Here is a 19,592-nt window from a genome sequence, read left to right as displayed (position 1 = left end):
GATATGTAACAAAATCTTGCTTTTAAAGTGTTTCCATCTAACGCATCGAACAGTTAAGACTACCATAGAAAACCAATGGGGGAACGCTTTTGACGATAGCAAAAACGAAAAAATGCAAGACTGCCATCGGGGGATCTGCGGATGTATTGATTGTTACAGCCAAATCTGACATATGAAACAATTACGTTCATAAATGGTTTCCCGCTCAAAAATGCCCTTGCCCAGAATTGTTGAGTATGGATACCCGGGTGGGCAGGAGCCGGGGTTACCATGTTATTCGGTTCTCCTTGAATAAAAAGAAGAGGAAGAAAGGATGGAGGCAGAGACGCGGTAATTTACGGCGAGAAACTAAGGTATGCACATGGCAGCGTCAAAACAGTCAGCAGCATCGCGTCGCTGTTGTTTGCTGGTCCATACTGGCTTTCTTGCATTACATTGCTTTCCGCCGGATAAATAATTCTGCTTGCGCTTTACTGCATTTATTATTTTATGCCGAGGATAACGTTACCGCTGCTTATATTACGACTGCGTATTCTTCCCACAGTATACAGTCGTCTACGAAATACGGCCGTCCGTTGTAAAAACCAGTCTCGGAAAAAACCATATAATTGCGCTTCCGTCATTCCTTTTTTCATTCCTTATGTTGTTGTTTTTTCCTCCATTTGGGTTTATCACCCACATCTTCCAGCGCGCTATAGTACTTTTTACCACTTCTAAACAAAGCCGCAGTAGCCAGAACGAATATTCTTTACGCTCCAGCCCTATTATTTTCTATAACGTCCGCTCTAACACACTTCAGTGAATACAATAGCTTTTCGGGGAAAATTTACGAGGTAAGAAAGATGGCATTGTCATCTGTGCTTATAATATACTCCCTTGGCTCAACGTAATAGGCATGGGCACACCTCCTTGCTGTTAATTGAGTTACACCGGTGTTAACTTGTACGCAAACATGAAGACAAAGGCACAAATGTGAGCTAATGCTGCCAAGATCGCTCTGCCAAGAACAGCGCACAAGCAAAGCTGGAGACTTGCTTAAATAATTTGCAGTGTAATCCCTGCTACGCCTATTTTCCCGACTGCAGGAATGCATTAATGTTTGCCCGTGTTTTCCTGTGAAGCGTAAACAGCGAGTGCCGTAATTAAACAAACATTAACGTGCTTGATTCGTTATATCAGTAATAGGTACTCTGGTAGTAACAACGGCGACGTAGTGTCGGTCAATTCCAGCACTTTGGGACATCACTAACCACTCAGTCCACCACTCAAATTTTCGCCAGTGTGTCCAGAGAATTGTGAAGCTTGCTTTCTCACACCGCAGCTTGCCGTATCGCTTTGTAGCAAGCATTATCTTTTGATATACAGGGTTTTCGATGTTAGACGTTCGAATTTCTTTCTTTTTTAATACAAAGAGCACACAAAAGTGGTTTTTGTACAGGGGACATCCAGCCAGGCGGACACAAACTGTGAGGTTAATTGTCATTGCAATATCAATAGGTAACTAAATACAATAATTAATATTTTATTCATTGCGCTTAGCATACATGAATATATTGAAAACGAAGAGATAGTGTCATTTGATGACTATTCTGTTTTGTGCAATTTTAGTAACGCGCTTGTGCCTCGAGATGTGCTTTTCTAAAACTTCATCCCAACCCGTGTAATTACGCATGCGAGACCACGACACTCCGCATCAAGCTCCTCCCTGGTGCGTGGCGCAGCTGTGGAGTGACAGGCGACGGTGATTGCTCTTCGCTCTTGGCCAGCAGTGTGCTATGACTGGGCTTCACTGTACACGGAGTCTGAAGCAGCGCCACATCTTCTCATCCATTCTAATAGCAATCGTTTAAAGAAGCAGTGGTCGCCCCACAACGCCACGCCTGCACAGTCACTCTTTCCTTTCGCTAGCCAAGAACGAAAAGTAGTCACCGTCGCATGTCGGTCTACATTTTTGGCAGATGGAGCGTCATAGACAACAGCTGCATCACACTCGGAGGGAGCTTCATGGTGAGTACCGCGTTCTCGCATGTGTAATAAGATGGATTGGGCTGAAATTTTATATGTGCACATCTCAGGACACAGGCGCAATTCTAAAGTTGTTCTAATTAGAATAGTCATCAAATTTCACTAAGTTTTCAATATAAACATACGTGCTAACTGTAGTGAATAAAAAGTTAATCGTTGCACTTAGTTCATTACTGATATTGCGGTCGAAATTATCCTCGCAGTTTGCGTACATCTGGCCGCATATCCATGCATGTACAGAAAGAACTTTTGTGCTGTGTTGTTTGTATATGTAATACCTTGTACAGGGAATCTGTGCTAAAGGTTTTCGTGTCGATGTTCACGCCGTAGCACACAGCATATACAGAGTGGTGTTTTTATTAACCTTTAGAAATTTTAATTTAAAAAAAAAACAATGTGAGATACGTCGCTGCAGTATGTAGGGCTGGTTTGTACAGCTAGGCGGACATTATGTACATACCTCCCATGGATCAATAATTACCGGGGTAATACCTTCTATTGCCTCTCAAACTTGTTTTTGATTCTAGGGGAGGGGGGGCAAGGTATATTGCCAAATTAATGGCCGTCAACATCGAAGGTGAGTTCTGCTTTTAGATTTTCTTAATCTCCACTGTAGTTCTAAGTATCGAACATCAAAAATACGCATTTAAAAGCTTGTTCAGCTGGCTTTCCCGCATTAGCGGAATATAAAATGGCGTCGCTGCGTGTGCATCGTCGCCGAAATCAAGCTAACTTCTTCTACATCGTAGAATATACCAACTGCGCCTTGTCCTATGCCTTAAGAAGTGCGAGAGACGCAATTTAATAAATATGCAACACGAGAAAGCCAACTGAACCACGTTTCAAATGCGTATTTTTGACGGTCGATATATCGAAACACATTGGCGAATGAAACAATTTTAAACAGGGCTCACCTTCGATGTTGACGGCTATCGATTTCGTAAATAACCTTGCCTCTTAAATTCAAAAATCAAAAACTTATTAACTAATTTAAATTAATTAATAATCAATTTATTGATCGATATAGAATACATAATGCCTGCCTTGCTGTACAGTTCAGCTCAACAGACCTCTCAAAGGTATATCTCTCACGATTTCTCAAATAATAACTTGTAAAGGATGCTTTGATAAGGGCACGCAGCGCTTTCACGACACGACCTGCCCGAGAGCATTTCGAGGCACGAGCGTCCGCGCTATGCCACAGCCGCACGCAGCTTGCCTCTGCGCGAGTGGGCCGTGTTGGGAACCCCAAAACAAATCTGAAGCTCTTAATATAGCACAGAGGTACAATCGCAGCGCTACCTAGGCAGTGTGGGCTCCCACTCCCTTTATATCGCTTACTACCACGTCCAGCTTTACCTTGAAATATCAATACTCATCATCATCATCATCAGCCTGACTACACCCACTGCAGGGCAAAGGCCTCTTCCATGTCTCTCCAATTAACCCTGTCCTTTGTCAGTTGCCGCCACTGTATCCCCGCAAACTTCTTAATCTCATCCACCCACCTAACTTTCTGCCGTCCACTGCTACGTTTGCTTTCTCTTGGAATCCACTCCGTTATCCTTAAGGACCAGCGGTTATCTTGCCTTTGCATTACATGCCCTGCCCAAGCCCATTTCTTCCTCTTGATTTCAACTAAGATGTCATTAACCCGCGTTTGTTCCCTCCCCCACTCCGCCCTCTTCCGATCTCTTCACGTTACACCTATCATTTTCCTTTCCATAGCTCGCTGCGTCGTTCTTAACTTAAGCTGAACCCTCTTCGTTAGCCTCCACGTTTCTGCCCCATAGGTGAATACCGGTAGGATACAGCTGTTGTATACTTTTCTCTTCAGGGATATTGGTAAGCTACCATTCATGATCTGAGAGAGCCTGCCATATGCGCTCCACCCCATTCTTATTCTTCTAGTTATATTAGTTATAGTATTCCCAATAATATAACAGCGTAAACAATGGCCACGCGGCCTATTCTCGAGGCAGCGGGCTCGGCAGCGCACTCACGGGCCATCCTGGGCGACACCGCGCGTCCCGCGGCCGACGACCTCTGGCGCTCGTCGGACACGCGTCCCGTGCTGAGCGACTGCTGGCCATGACCCGAACCGAGGCGCGAGCCCGCATCGGCGCAGGGGCTGACGCCCGTGCTGTGTGCGGCTCCGGGTCCGGTTCCGAACACAGCGGTGGTCAGGTTCGCCACGCTGGTGATGGCACCTGCCAAGCCCCCCAAAATAAAAGGTTTTAAAAATAAAAGAACTGACACTTCCAAGACAAGACGCTCTCAATGGGCGCTTTCAGGCTGCACACATAGGAATGATGTAAACAGTGAAAGTATATCGGCACTCGTGGCCAAAACATCTGACGTGAATTAGGAACAAAGCATTAGCGACCCGACAGGATTCCTGCTATACCAGTGATATGTAAACTGCTCTATTGAGCACGGCACTAGAGAGTTGTTCATGCACAAATGAAACCTCTCCCATCCCCTACTTTAGAGCCAACCGCCATTTGTCTTATCAGCTTCAACTAACTCAATGCTGGGCGTGCCAACGCATCTATTACACAGGCAGCATATGATGCGAAGTAAAGTTTGGACAGCCATCTGAAATTTCGAGGAAAGCCCTTTGAGTCGCATTCCCCATGCCTTCACAGAATTTGCTTTGTCGGAACGAAGTTCAAAAAAGTTTGGCGGTTTAGCATTGTTAAGCACGAAATATTGCGCGAAAGCAGAGCTTCTTACAGGTGGACACCACCGCCACCTACCTGAGAGCGCGATTGAGGTGTCCACTGACCCAATGTGCAATGTTATGCGCGTCTTCAGCTTTTTGATCCTCAATGCTAATTTACCCAATGTACTCCGGCGGCCTATACTCCAGTGCTGCGTTTTTGCAGCAATGCTGTCAACGCCAACGCGTATGGCGCCAGTGCCTTGTTTCTGCGACTACGTTGTGTACGCCAACGCATGCAGCGCACATCTCTCTGTCACTAACAGTGCCACATAGCTCAAAGCGCGAATATTAGTTTGATTGTAGTATCAGTTGATGAAGAAGATGAGGAGCAATGGACAGCGCGAGGGTGTGTTGCAGTTTAACACGAGGCGTGTTCGGCTGCGGCGATACCCCTGTTAGGGTGGCTAGCCACCCTACCCCTGTGTTCTCTTTTTGTTCTTTCGCGCAGCGGCCAGCGAAGCTGATCCATTCTCACCACCGCGAGTTCGAATCCCAGTCGAAGGTACTCATTTTATTTATACTTTTTTTTTATTTCACTTCCCACAAACCTACAAGCATCGCAAGATCTTGCTTGGGGTTTACCCATCGGAATAGTGCTTTCGCAATACCAAAAAAAAAAAAAAGAAGCTGCCGCTAAAGAGTTAGTGTTTCACATTTTTGCGTGCGTAGGGGCTGCGCCATAAAGCAGCCAGCAGCGGGCCTTCGACGCAGGCAGACGGCATTCATTGGCTGACTAGTCCCAAAATATGGCTTCCTATGTTTAATAACTGCGTGACAGATATGAATAACGCTGAAAACTATAGCTATTATGAATAGCGTATTAGTGCGCGTGGAAGCGGCAGGTGATCAGGCCATCGGCTGAAAACAAAATGGCAAACAAAATTTGCCGGTATTATGGTATTTATTTGTCGTCCGCATTCTGCGAGGTCCTTGACAACGATTTGGGTTTGTGCTAGTTCGTGTAAGAATCATGCCACCACAGCGCAGTGAGTGGTCGCGCAGATTGGGACGCAACCCCAGTCCTTGGGCCGCGCCATTCACTTCCTATCGTCCCGTTTCTGAGGCGTTCCCACATGACTGAACAAGTCATAATTCACTCATCTACATCAGAAAATGCTGTAGTACACTCGAAATCTACCAAGGGCACGCCGCCCTATTCCAGTTCTACTAGTTATTTCACTCTGTGATCTGAATCATGCGGCCACTATCTGCCCTAAGTTGACCTATTCTCTTACCGCTTCCAACACTTCGCTGCAATTGTGAACTGCTGCTCCCTTGCGAGCGAACGAGAGTACGGCCGCTCGCTCATTGATATCGCCAGAGAGGTGCTCGCCGCACGCGCGTCGTCCATCAACATGCGCAGAGGCTGTGGGAGGAGAAGGGAGGTCTGCGGCGACACACGCGCACTCAGGCACTGCCTCCTCGCAGGCGCGCCACGCTCCTACAATACAAAATATTCTCAGCAAGCTCTTTCTGAATAATGAGCGACGCAACCGTGGAAATTCTCCGTCTGCCACTGCTGGTAAATGAGTTGCGCAAGCAGAGGCTCAGCGCTGCTGTCGCCAGAATCCACGGGTGCGAGCTGCCGGAGCAGAACCTAGGCTCCTCCGCCGAGAGGACCCTGCCGTTCGCGCCGCCGACAATACCCAGGAGTTCGCGGTGCCGAAGTACAGGCCTTTCAGTTACCGTTCACGCTGCCGAAGCGTAAGATCTTTGCCGCCGCCAAGAGGACCCAGCAGTTCGCGCCGCCAAAGCAGACAGAGCTGCGCTCAAATTTCGCATTAAGCAGTCCCTTCGAATATTTCGGAACAAAATGATGTTGCCACTTATGAACAGAAGGGCTGCCGCTTGCGGGTGCTGCCGTTTGCGAACAAGGTGATGCTGCGCTCAAGAAATAAAGGTTTGTGGTTTATGGCGATTCCCAAAGCGACTCAGGCTATGAGGGACACCGTAGCGAAGGGCTCCAGAAATTTCCACCGCCTGGGGTACTTTAACGTGTCCTGCCTCTTAGAGCAGGGATTCTCCCATTTTCGAACAGTGATGTTGCCGCTTATGAAGAGAACAGCTTCCGCTTAAAAACAGGGGTGCAACCGCTACGAACACGGATCCGGCGTGTGCGAACAGCAAGGTGTGGGCATTTGCGACCAATGATGCTGATTTCTTTTGCGAACAAAGCGTGCTGCCGCTTACAAACAGGGAGGAGATGACGGTTACGAACAAGGGTACTCTCGTTTGCAAACAAGTTCTTTGTAGGTTATATGTTTAATGTCCTGAAGCACTCCGATTAAGCTCGCCGTGGTGGAGGGCTCCGGATAATTTCGGTCACCTGGGGTCCTGTACCTGTCCACTGCCATCGCACAGTACACGGGTGTCCAGCATTTCGTCTCCATCTAAATGTGACCGCGTGGCAGGGATCGAACCCGCGTCTTTCGAGTTAGTAGCAGAGCAGCATAACCACTAAGCCACCGCGGCGGCTTGTTTGCAAAGTGATGCTGCCGCTTACGAGCAGGAGGGTGTTGCCGCTTAAGAACAGTAGTGGTGTCATTTGCGAACAAGGTGGTGCTGCAGCTTACAAACTGGGGTGCTGCCGCTTATGAGCAGGGGTGGCGCCATTCGCGAACAAGGTGATGCTGCCGCTTACGAACAGGATGATGCTGCCGTTTACGACCAGGAGGATGGCTGCCGACCTCACCGGCGATGGAGTTGAGCGTGCCGTTGCGGCGACGGGGCTCGGTGCTAGGGCTGCGGCTTCCAATGGCGCCGCCGTGGTGGCCCTCCTGGAAGTCGTAGTTCGCGGGCGTCACGTCGAGGCCGGCCTTCTCAGGCGAAAACTCGAGGATGCCTCGGCCGGACTCGGTGCGGCGCCCGCTGCCCGTGGGACCGATGCCGCCGTCGTCGCCCTCCTCGTCGTCGGAGAAGCCCATCCCGCCGACGCCGAAGCCTCCGCCGTCGTCGCCGCTCGAGGAGCCACGCCGGCCGCGTCGCCGCCGTCTCCGCCGGGCGCGTGGGTACTGGTACGCCTGGCTCCGGGACTCGCCTGCGCGCGCGCCTCGCTGTCAGGCTGCGTTGCTGCTCATCAGGCCACAGCAGCGCAAGGTCGATGCTCCGAGATCATTTCTCTCCGCGGCTAACCGGACGCGCAGTGCAATGGGAAGCATACACAGCGTGTCTACTGTGTGCGGGTTATTAAGCAATGCTTATATATTTACATAAAACTGAAGGCTGCTCGACGAGGTTGTACGTGTTCCCCGCACATAAGAGGTGGCTCGTTGATGCGAAACGTGATGGGAAAGAACGAGTTTCACAAGCATAAGAGCGCACAAACATTTGGTGTACCATATATAGACATGATGTGTCTAGGAGTGTGTCGTCAGTCAGTTGGACACCAAAGTGCATGTGTTGTGTGGCTTCGAACCGTCGTCACCGATCTCTGTTATCAGACGCTTCGCTTTTTGCGGTTCTAAACCGTAGTTGTGAATGCGCCTCTCCGCGCACATACCGGATATTCATGTATCAAGTTATACACGCTTGAGGACGGACGCGTGGGCTGTTGCTCGTAAAAGTTGTGTTACTCTTTCTCCATAAACTGCACTAAAAAAAAAACACTCTTTTCGATCGAGACACCTTTTTTTTTTTTTGTCTAGGCGTCGTAGTTACACAGAGAGCTTGTGTCAGTTTCTAAACAAATTTCTTTTTTTATTATTGTACGCCCTTTAAAATTGTCCCTCAAATCTGCTGAACTGTAGTTTAGGGTTCTAGCACTAACCTTACTCAACTAACCCATTAACTTCGACTGCTGTCGATACTTCTACGTTCTTGGGGAGACCTCCGAGTCCTGGGGAGGCAAAGCCCAAGACGTATAAAACATATGCTTCGCTCCTTGATCCCTTTATTCTTCGGAAAGGAAATGTTTTAGAAGACAAGGCTACTATAAACCAGAACAGAGCATCTGTCGCGGCCTCGCTCGCCTGCGTTGGTGCCCTACTCTGTTATACGCGCGGACAGTTTTCTCTGGCACTGCAGCCAAGGTTAGACAGGAAACGGAAGGAGACAGGCCTTTGCCCACGTGCCACTGCATCAAGCAGTCCGGCCTGTAAACGAGCGTCCTTTCTTTTTCTTTCTCCCTTCCGGTTACCGAAGACTGAAGCGTTCCCGCTTCGGTCTTAGGTGGCCAACGCAATTTCTTGACCGCCGCTCCTTCTTCAGTTGCCCGATGCTATAACTGCAAGGGGTGGCCCACGGGGCCGTTCAACTGTTCAGGGTGACAGAGGGAAAAAAATCATTCGTCTAAACTGTTTCATCTACGTCGTCTTCAACACTACATTCTAGCGCGGAATGACACCTACGCCTTGGTCCTCCAGCCTTTGCTGCAGTAGCCCAGAAAGCTGTCGTCCGCGAGTAAAGTCGTGTCTTGCAAACCTCCTGAACGGTTGCGTGCTGCACCAGTCCGCGGAGGACAGGCTAGCACATCGCATTAAATATCCACATTCAGCTTGTGGCCTGAGGAGCCAAGCGGCGGTCGCGCACCTTCCTCGGGAGAGCTGGCGGGCCGGTTGTGCATGGACTTCCCCCTGAAGAGGTCCGGGTCCACGCCCTGCTGCTCGTCGTCCCGCAGGTTGAACGTGATCTCCAGGTTGGAGGAGAACTGGTCATGGAATTCCGGGTACATGTCTAGCACGTCCAGGAGGTCTTCGCGCAGGATCTTGTGCAGGTCGCAGTAGGTGAGCGCTCGCACGTTGCACGATGACTTGCCCACCGTGCCGTACAGGCAGCCGTTCTCACCGAAGATGTCGTCTTTGCCTGCGCGGTAGCAAAGGAATTTCACCACGTCCACACAAATTTCACTGGTTCATTTATCAATATATTGGATAATTATTTAGCTGACTGATTAAGGGAAATTTATTGATGAATTGATTCATTTGAATGATTTATTAATGCGAAAACATTTCCAGGTTATGTCGGCGGGGTCGTGTCCACATAGCGTGTCCCCAAAACATGTCCGCAGCAGTTGTGATGTCCTCAGAAGAGGTTAGCGTCAAACGAGTGGTTGTAATCGACACAGGATGATGTGAGGATGATGCCCGAAAAAATTATGTGAATAGGAGGATTAGTTAATCAGTTACAGCCAATAATATAAAAAACGTTTCAATAGCACTGACGTCTATATAGTGAGTGAACGGGAAAACAGCAGTGGACGGTAAAATAGTAGCAAACTGTGCAAAATAGCGAAATAAAAGTTCAAAATTAATTTAAAAGTTGTTGAAGAATGAAAAGTAATCAATTATTAAGTTTGATTGACGTGGAGTAATTAGAGCTTCAATTGTAAGCAAAAGTGAATGAACGGTTGAATAGGCTGGTCGGGTATATAGTAAGTGGGCGGGAACGAATCGTGCCGCCAGATTTTAGAACTCAAAATGGGTTACTGAGATGAAAAAATGGTAGAATCAGAATAAATCGATAATTAAGCAATTAGTTCATGATTGGTGAGTGAAAATAATGAACAATATGTAGCTAAGCAGTGAATTAGTGACCAATTTGGTAATTAATGATCGATCAATGAATATGAATATTCATTGCTATTCATATTCATATGAATTCAATATTCAATATTCATATGAATTGCTCATTGTGAACAAGGCTCCCGTTAGGGAGCCGAAACGTCATCTCATTCCTTCTTTTGGTCGGCGCCTTCTAATTTCGTCATGTACCATCCCGACCAGACGGGTTTCCGTCAAACACTAGACTTCAAAAATGAATCAACAATTGATAAATCGACGAATCGATAACCAATTGATTGGGGCGACGAGTGCCGAGGAGGCGTCAATACTTTTGCATTCTTTCAATGCGGGTTGCCGCAGTGATCTCTAACGTTTTTTTAGTAATGTATTTATTCATTTATTTGTTTACAAAGGGTGAGAAAAATTCTGGCGGAATTTGCCGCCTGTTTATTTTTTCGAGAATCAATTGCAGATGAAGAAACTGTCGTAAGACACACGAAAAAATTGCAATACAACAGACGTAGTGCAAAACACTCGTATAAGGTCCCATTAAACAGGTCATTTTTGCAAAAGAAGTTCTGTAACGAAGAACCATTAAGCTTCAGCCAAAGCACAATATTTTGCGGAAAGTTAGCCGCTTGAAAAGATGGGTTGATGAATTGAGCGCGTACGATATGAAACTTCTTCATTTGTTCCGCGTAGCCGAGCAGTGAAGTCCTTCGCAATTACATACTCGTGTACTCGGCCCATGCAGCTGTTCTTTAAACTGAGCGATCTCCAGCTGATTGAAAGAGTAGGTGCTTGGCGTCACAACAGTAAAGTCTTGACGAAGCCAGACATTAATCAAATCCCGGTAAAGACAGAAAAAGGCAAGGCAACAACTTCCCGGAGTAGCTTTTTCTTTGCAACATTCCTGTCTTTCACATCGTTCCCTCTTGGGCATATGTTCAAGTTGGCTCCCGTCAATTAGTAACACAATCTTAAAAAATTCCCTATAGCCATCGCCTCAACTGGCTCCCTGCCGCCATCTGTAACGTTTACCTTCTCTTGAGATACACTCCGTCATCCTGCCTAGACGACTCTACTGATAATCTATTTTGTCTCTACAAAACATCCACAGAACTCACACTCTCGCACCCACTAGTTCCTGTTTCAGTGCCGAATCGCAACGCGTGCCACCCTGGCTTGTTTGGAGGCAAAAGAAACGCCATGAACCGAGGTCCACTCGGCTGCCCCGCCAACGATCGCGCCGATGCACAACTGGACACGTAAACGACTCATTCCTGGCCCCATCTGAATTCAAGGTAATGGATGACGAGACGCCGGCAGTAAAACGCCCAAGTACCAAAAATAAAGACCAAAGTGAAGATGCTCGCCGCAGGCAGCGAGAAGCCCTGGCGGCGCTATTGATCCCAAGTTTTGCGGCGCCTGTCGGGCTTCGTCATCGATCCCAAAGCTTGTTTCCCACTCGCGTCCCCCAAACACCGCCGCGGCCCGACTGCCGAAGCCTGCCCATGCATAATGCGTGCGCCTCCCTTGGCTTGCGCCGGATGGGAAAACGCGGCCGCTAAGCGAAACCTAAGTGAATGGCTGGTGGGAGTACGTGTGTGCGCGGAGAGTCCCGTTGAAGCGTCGCGCGTGGGCGAGGGCTGTTAGCCATTGCGGGGTAAAAGAGAGTGGGTGAAAGAGTTGGCGGGGCGCACGCCGGAAGTTGTGTCGAATGCGCGGAACACGCTATTCAAGACGGAAAGGAAATACGGCAGGAGCAGGAAAGTACGCTTTTATTTAAGGGTACTGACTGGTGGTCAGCGGGAGAAGGCAATCTTCCTGAACCCTTGCCTTCCTCAACCTTTGACATAATCCCTGAACGCGCACAACAGAAAAAACTTGGGTAATTTTGTTCCCGCTATCCGGGCGCACCTATGACCTAGAGCGAGAGAAATATTTTGTGCGTTGTCGAGGTGTTAGTTGCATGTGATCCGTGGTAGGATACAGGGCATTAGTTTCCTGACTGGTCTTTGGTTACGCTTTGCTTATGATTAATCGCAGATGATGTATCTTTGCGGTTAATCTTCAGAAGAGTAATGGATGCTCTCTGAAGGTCTGGTGGTTCTGGGAACCCATTCAATGAGTGACTGACCCCTGCAACACTTTTTGCATTTCTCAATTTAAAAAGTAAACAGCGCTTTCGTACAAGGGCGGCTTTTAATGACGCCTTACGTGATGACGACAGACATAATCGACAACGAACAACGTTTGGCACCTATGTGCGGGCCACATATAGTAATAAGCTTTTCAGAACTTGTGGCAGGCCCTTGCGACTTTATTTTATTTATTTTTATTTATTCATACTGTTAACCCTCTGCATGAGGGTCATTACAGGGAGGGAAACATATACAGACACAAGTGCAATTCTCTTCGCTAAAAAAAGAAACACTCAAATGCACAGAATTACAGATTTGCACAGCAATCTTCCAGGAACGCGTTCACACCTATCACAAATTTGTCTACATCTGTTTGGTCCACAACGTCACTTGGTAGTTGATTCCAAATTTCTACAGCATCGGGAAAAAAGGAGTAGCGATAGACATCAGTACGTGTAATAATAGGTTGTAATACCTTACTGTGATTTTTCCGAGGGCAACGCTTCAGGGGAGGTGCAACATAGTGATGTTTATTAACTTTGACTTTATCATTCATTATCAGAAAAAAAAGTTTCAATTTCTGCTTTAGTCTTCTTACTTCTAGTGATTCTAGCTGACACTCTTTTAGCATTGCTGTGACTGAATCAGTGCGGCGGTATTTAGAGCATATAAAACGTGCTGACATCCTTTGCAATCTTTCCAGTTTCCGTTTTAAACCCTTTTGATGAGGACTCCACACTGCACTTGCGTACTCTATTATTGGCCGCACGAACGTCTTGTACGCAATCAATTTAATTTCTCTAGTCGCATTCGGCAACTTCCTCCTCAGGAAACAGACCTTCTGGTAGGCTTTTAAATAGACATTTTCAATATGGGTGCGCCAGTCAAGATTATTTGTTAATGTCACTCCCAAGTACTTGAGACACTTTACTTGATCTAAGGAATTTTCACCGATATTGTATCGAAACATCATAACATTCTGCTTCCTTGTTACTTGCATGTAATTAGATTTTTGGTAGTTTATTTCCATACCCCATTTCAGGCACCACGAGTTTAACGACTGAAGACATCTATTTATGTTCATCTGATCTGCCGGGGAAGCCACAGGAGAGTAAATAACTTTCACAGAGACATGCGGACTTGTCACCTGCAATAGCTCCGTAGCAAGTTTAACGCCCTCAACGAGCTTGCGTTGGCAGAGCGAGGGCTCACCTAGGATGGCCATGACGATGTCATCCTTGAGTATCTCTATGGTTCCGCGAGAGATGAAGTAGAGGCCCGTGATGACGTCTCCGCGATGGACGAGTGTGTCACCAGGCGGCGCATGCGTCGTCTTGAAGCGCATCGAGAGTGCGCGCAGGCAGCCCGGGCTCGCACCGCGGAACGCCGGGCAGTTGTTGAGCAGGTTCCGGTTCAGGTGCAGGCAGATGTCCGCCTGAAGGCACTCCGGAAACCCCTGCGGCAGTTGCGCAGGGAGCCACGCTTATGCAGCTGCAGGGCCAGCAGGCAGATGCCAAAGAACTCTCGTGCTTCGAGAAAAAAAAAAAAGTTCAAATTTGTTCACTGCCGACCAATCAAAGCATCTAGGCACGCCGCATTGCCTCCGCGTGGACTCGCATCGTGCTGCGTTGCCTTTGTTGCACAGGCACTTCAGAACACTGCAACTCTGCTAGACCTCTCCTTTATTCATTAAAGTCTCTCTCTCTCTCTCTGCTAGCTGAATCTGCGCAGCTTCGATCTCGTTTTCATGCAAATCGCACACCAAAGTGACGAGTGTTTTAGGGTCCGCAATAATCCCTTGGTTAGTTTTACCAGAATCAAAATACAGCAGTTGAATAAATTTTGCTACACTAACGTATTCACGTTCACCGACACTCTGACGGTCCTTGACCTGTCCACGTTTCATCCAGTGAGAAAGGAAAATGAAGAAAAGAGACGAAGGTTTTGTGGATGGTTTGCCGCTCACCTTGAGCACCATATTCATGTCGATACCGTTGGTGTACGTCCAGGCATGCTGGAAGTACTCTTCTAGGCGCTGCCTCAGGGGGTTCGGGATCTGGTGGAAGCGGATGAATTCCTTGACCCTGAGCAGCTGCGTGTGATACCGGGCCGTGCCCGAGTACAGCCGCTGGATGATGGCCGAAACGTTGCCGAAGATGCTGGCGTACATGAGTGCTGCAACGAGCCGCACCAGTGAGGGCGCCACACGAGCAGGAAGAAAAACATTGACGGCGCCACAATGTAAAGCTGGAAGCTGACTTCGACGTGGAACGCAGTTCGTAATCGGTCATCCTGCATTTCAGGCGTTGTGAGAAGGTTTCGCAACACGGAGATAAAAAAAAAACAAACACTGAATTTCTTCGTCCCTATAACGACGCCGCGATATCAAGGGTCAGTGCGCGGTATCAGGTGCGGCTGGGGTATGGCCGGTGGTTGGTGCTTCTCTATGATGGAGGCTTCACTTCCGAGGTTCCAGACAGGCGGTGGCATTTGCGTTTTGTAACAATGCTACTTCTTTCGCAGTAATAAATGAATATAAAATTAAACGCAGTGTAGAGTACATATTTCGCTTTCTGGCTGTATGCTTGAATGGAAAGAAACCAGAGAATTTTCAGGTTTCTGTGTCCCGAAAACATTGCTTCATTTGTGGACTTGCTAGCTCTGATAGGACTGCCACAAACATCTGTAGAGCCACTTTCTTGCTATCAAGTACGGGCAACGAAAACACCTATTTACCTATCAGCACCTCTACTGTAGCGGTGAGGGTGGCAGAGCGGAATGTGTTACGGTCGATCTGATTTCGTTGGTAGCACCGGCCTAATAAAGCGAGTCTGCCGGCTGTAGGGAACGCCGTACACTGAGAGGCTCGGCATTAATTTCGGCTCCCTGGTGTTGTTTTGTTTCTTTTTCGTTTTTTTTTTTTGGCGTGCACCTATATCTCAGTACGCGATTGCATAGAAATGCGGCCTCCGTGGCAAGGATCAAATGAGCGAACCCGTGCTGAGCATCCGAACGGTATTGGCAGTGAGCAAAATGGAAGTAGTTTGAGAGGAACAGGAAGCGCTTGGGACACATCGAGGTTATACGTAGGTTATCGATGTTATACGTAGGTTTGAAATTCGTGCAGAATTAGTCTAAATGTCACGTCTGAGCTAAAAACAGCAAATCACAAATGGAAGCAAAGTATTTGCGAAGGACGTGTCTCTGAACATCGAAGAAGGCGGGGTTAGTCCCCTCCAAAAACACGCAACGTGCACTGGGGAAAAAAAGTGCTAGAGTTTAACCTGCCACCGTCGCTTCGCAAGGCTTCACGGGGAAATTACATACGAGGCTGGGCCACAGAGCCGCTTTCACGCGACACTTCAATAGTAAGCAAAACAATAGCTGATTTTCAGAGAAATGACTCAGCAGTGTCAAGTAGGCAGCCCCGAGTCGACTATGGCCCGAGGCTTCCCATAAAGGGGCGTCCAGTGTACTCACATCCGATGAGCATGACGAGGATGGAGAAGATCTTCTCCATGTTGGTGTTGGGCGATACATTCCCGAAGCCGACCGAGGTGAGGCTTGAGAAGGTGAAGTATAGCGCGGTGACGTACTTGGACTTGATGCTGGGCCCGCCCTGGGTGCCATTGATGTAGAACTGGTGCGTCGCGTTGGCCAGGTGGTCGAGCCAGCCGATCTTGGGCTGCCGGTAGGGGCGCTCCGCATTGGCGATGGCGTACCAGATGCAGGCCAGCCAGTGGGCGATCAGCGCGAACGTGGCCATGAGCAGGAGCAGCACGGCCGCCCCGTACTCCGAGTACCGGTCGATCTTGCGCGCCACGCGAACCAGCCGCAGAAGGCGCGCCGTCTTGAGGAGACCGATCAGCGTCGTGGTCTGCGTTTCGGGGGCTCCCTTTCCTCAGAGTGACTCCCACACGCGGCTCTCGCTACAAAGCGGCCTTCATCTCTCTTTTTCTAATGCCTACGCTGTCACGGGGCAAGAGCATCGCACTCAGGGCCGCTTACCGGATTTGAGCTCGACGGTAATGTCCCGAGACACAGCCTGCCACAAAACATCAGCGGACCTTCCCTTGATGAGGAGAGCCCAGATGACAGCCTGCCACAGAAACTAAATTATGAGCTTGGTTCCTATATTCTCTCTTATTCGGAATAATGTCCTTTTCTGTGTACTCAGCTTACGCGGATAGTGTCATTCCGAATGGCAGCGAGACGACGCAAAGCCTACTACCGCAAGAAGTCTGAGGAGAAAGCGTATTCAAGGCGGGTAACTCACAAACATGGTAGACATCTGCACAGAAATGAAATCTGCGATTACGAAACTATTTATAAGGGCTTTAGGAGTACTCATTATGCAACTGACGGAAGCAGTAATGGAGAGTTATCAACTTTATATGAGGCCCAAAGCACCGTAAAACCAGTTTAGTTTTATAATACCGCTTATGTTGTAACTTATAAATGGCCGTGTTATGTGAAAGCTCCGATTAACTTCCGCGGTTCTTTTCTTTTTTTCTTTTCTTGTGTTGCTTAGCCATTATTGCCGCCAGGAGTACGTTATGACGGTATCTTAGTTTCGACGTGCTCTGCATTTCGTTTTAATACTGCAAACCTGCAGCGTCCTAAAGTGTTGGCGCACCTGAAAAATGCGAGCCGCCAATCACCCGTGTTCAGTGTGAGCAACGCGATGGCAGTGAGGAAAACCAAGCCCTGTCTAGGGACCAAGCCTAGGGACCTAATACTTCTTTAAGCTCAGCTCAGTTATTTTACGCCACCCTCTAACACTTTCAGCCATGTCAATGACTCCTACTTGACCATGCTTATTGCCACCTATTTATCACCGGAAGGGCAACGTTCCAGTGGCCGCACCTTTCCGCTTCTTGTGGTATTAGCAATGCTCCTTGCTCTCCTGTACTCATTCTGATTACCATACGTATTAAGTACAAAGAATAGCACAGGTTTAAGCTGCAAACGGCTGCCACGCTATAAATGAAGTGGGCGCAAAACTTAGACAAGTACCGAGAAGAAACACATACGACAACTGACAAGCGCTACTACCAACTCACCGACTACTACCAAGCGCTACTACCAACTGCTGGCAGGGAATTGGTAGTAGCAGTTGTCATTCGTCGAATCTGTTTCTTCTCGGTCCTTGTCTAAGTTTTGCGCCCACTTAATTTATATCATGCAAAGCCAACTTGCCCGACAGCACGCTCTCCTGGTCTTCAGAGTTAAATCTCTGCTTTGTTTCTCGCCGCGAAATGCAGTCATAGCTGAGTAACGGTTCTCCGCAACTTGTGCTGCACACCTGGCCTCGAAACAATATCGATAATATCACTTTTTCGGCCCTGATCAACCCCAGAACAGTGCTTAGATATTTCGTTCTCTATACTGGACAGCATTTTTGTGCGGAGGCACCAAACCTAATAAGATATATTCGCACGAGAATGGCTGACATTTTCCACCAGCGTTGATCACCTCCGCCTACTACCGCCTTCGCCACAAACATAAGCAGCTTCAATACGCACATGTAACTATTGGACCCTTAATTTCTGTCCTAAATAAAGCCGCTTACTACTACAGTAGCGTGCGTTTTCGGTAATCTATAACACCTCGCATACGTACCAACTGCAAGCATTGTGCCCCTCCGCTCTTGCGTGCCACTTATCGACGCTTCAAATGCATTTTTGTAACTTTGAAACTCGATGCAAACTATCCAAAAAAAAAAAAAATGTATCGCTATCTTAATCAATGATTTCTTCCAAAGGAACTAAACATACGAAGGCATCCGTCTGCAGCCGCGCAACAGATTGTTCATGACTGGAAGTATCAATCCTAGGACTGCAAAGCTAGGAACTGAGCACTTTGGAAAAGAAGTTTCTGCTTGAAGATTACAGGCCAATACATAGACGCGCACTACAAAGAATACATACTGAACGGAAGGGTTATCAATTATGCAAAAAAAAAAATACCGAGGATAATGCTTTCCGTATACGTCACAGTTCTACGGAACAGCGACCAATGCAGAACATTTACGCTGTGACGAGGGAAGCGGGTGCCATGCACTTTTCAAGTTGTACACGGTGTCTATTCCCAATGTGAACTTTTGTTCGGCACGCAAGCTGCCTATATTATATTAATTATATTGCTGGAATCACGTCAGTTCGAATCACGTCACCCTAAAGAATCATCTCAGCACTGACCAATCGTGGATTTCGTAAAGCAAGGCTGGAAACTTTTCTGAGACGACAGCCGAAATTCTGTCGAATTAATAGCCAAAGGAGAAAATTACCATTAATGCGAGCTGATTCCCTAAACACACACGTACTCTATAAAACATTCAGAGGAGCGCATAGTGGTTTGGGAACTTCGGAACAGCACACAGCGTAGAAGCAGTTCAGCATAACGATGCTGTTGCAATGCAAAAAAAAAAAAAAACGAATTACAAGTTTTCATGCTTGGCTCTGTCTTTGGACGAGAAACAGCATATGTTGTGAACGTAAGCGAGAGCAGTCCATAGTCGGATACAACTCAAGAATGCAGCGGCGAAGGCCTCTCGAAGGATACTCTCCAGCCAATGGTGTCGACGTGCTCTCAAGACGTCGCGGCTAATCCTTTTGCTTGACATCGCAGGTGACTGACAGTCGCCTCGGTGAAATTATTTTAACCACGACGGCGTAACAAACGATCCACGCCACTGGCTGGAGGACCTCCTTTGGGGGGTGTTTGCCACCGTGTTCTTGGGTTGTATCAGACTATATTGCAGTATCTGAGCCAACTGAAGGTGCTGGTAGAAACGAAGAAGAGAAAGAAGCGACGCGCGCCTCGCGTTCGGTGCGGAAACGGTCTAACGGAGAAAAGCGAAGCGGTGAGCGATAGCCGGTCAGCAAAGCAACGGTTAAATATACGCTCGCCAGCGGCCGCCACATCAGCGCACACGCGGAGTAGACACCAACGGCCATCACATTCCAGCGACCCAAGCAAAAGAACGGTCTCTGCGTACATGCACCGCGGCAGACACGCAGGCACACAGACAGGCAGTTCAGGCAAGACGGGCGGCTCACAGACCAGCCAAGCGACAATGGCTACGACCTTCCCTTCTTGGATTGCCTATCGGCCAAACGGTGCTGTCACTGTCACTCGCGTGCTATGCTGCGCATGTTCCCTCTCTGGCCTATCTTCTAATGCTTAACTTTTTTTTTT

At 48.1% G+C, this 19,592-nt stretch overlaps 1 protein-coding gene across 5 annotated transcripts in view; it reads right to left on the bottom strand.

The window, feature by feature from the left end:
• The window catches only part of sei (potassium voltage-gated channel seizure), a 241,461-nt gene that overhangs the window by 20,158 nt on the left and 201,711 nt on the right, over positions 1 to 19,592 (bottom strand). For 3 of the 5 annotated variants that reach the window (XM_089544064.1, XM_089544066.1, XM_089544067.1), the window contains 6 exons: positions 15,873 to 16,269; positions 14,359 to 14,567; positions 13,605 to 13,848; positions 9,278 to 9,550; positions 7,392 to 7,787; positions 4,029 to 4,235 (listed from right to left, as the gene is read on the bottom strand). In XM_089544064.1, coding sequence (XP_089400190.1) covers positions 4,029 to 4,235; positions 7,392 to 7,787; positions 9,278 to 9,550; positions 13,605 to 13,848; positions 14,359 to 14,567; positions 15,873 to 16,269 — 1,726 coding nt within the window. The remainder of the gene's footprint in view (positions 1 to 4,028; positions 4,236 to 7,391; positions 7,788 to 9,277; positions 9,551 to 13,604; positions 13,849 to 14,358; positions 14,568 to 15,872; positions 16,270 to 19,592) is intronic. The other 2 variants (XM_089544065.1, XM_089544068.1) reach the window with 1 other exon arrangement.

Source organism: Amblyomma mixtum, chromosome 5 (assembly GCF_055824585.1).
Source record: "Amblyomma mixtum isolate Tamu chromosome 5, ASM5582458v1, whole genome shotgun sequence".
Classification (NCBI taxonomy): Eukaryota; Metazoa; Arthropoda; class Arachnida; order Ixodida; family Ixodidae; genus Amblyomma; species Amblyomma mixtum.
This window is presented reverse-complemented; position numbering and strand designations above follow the sequence as displayed.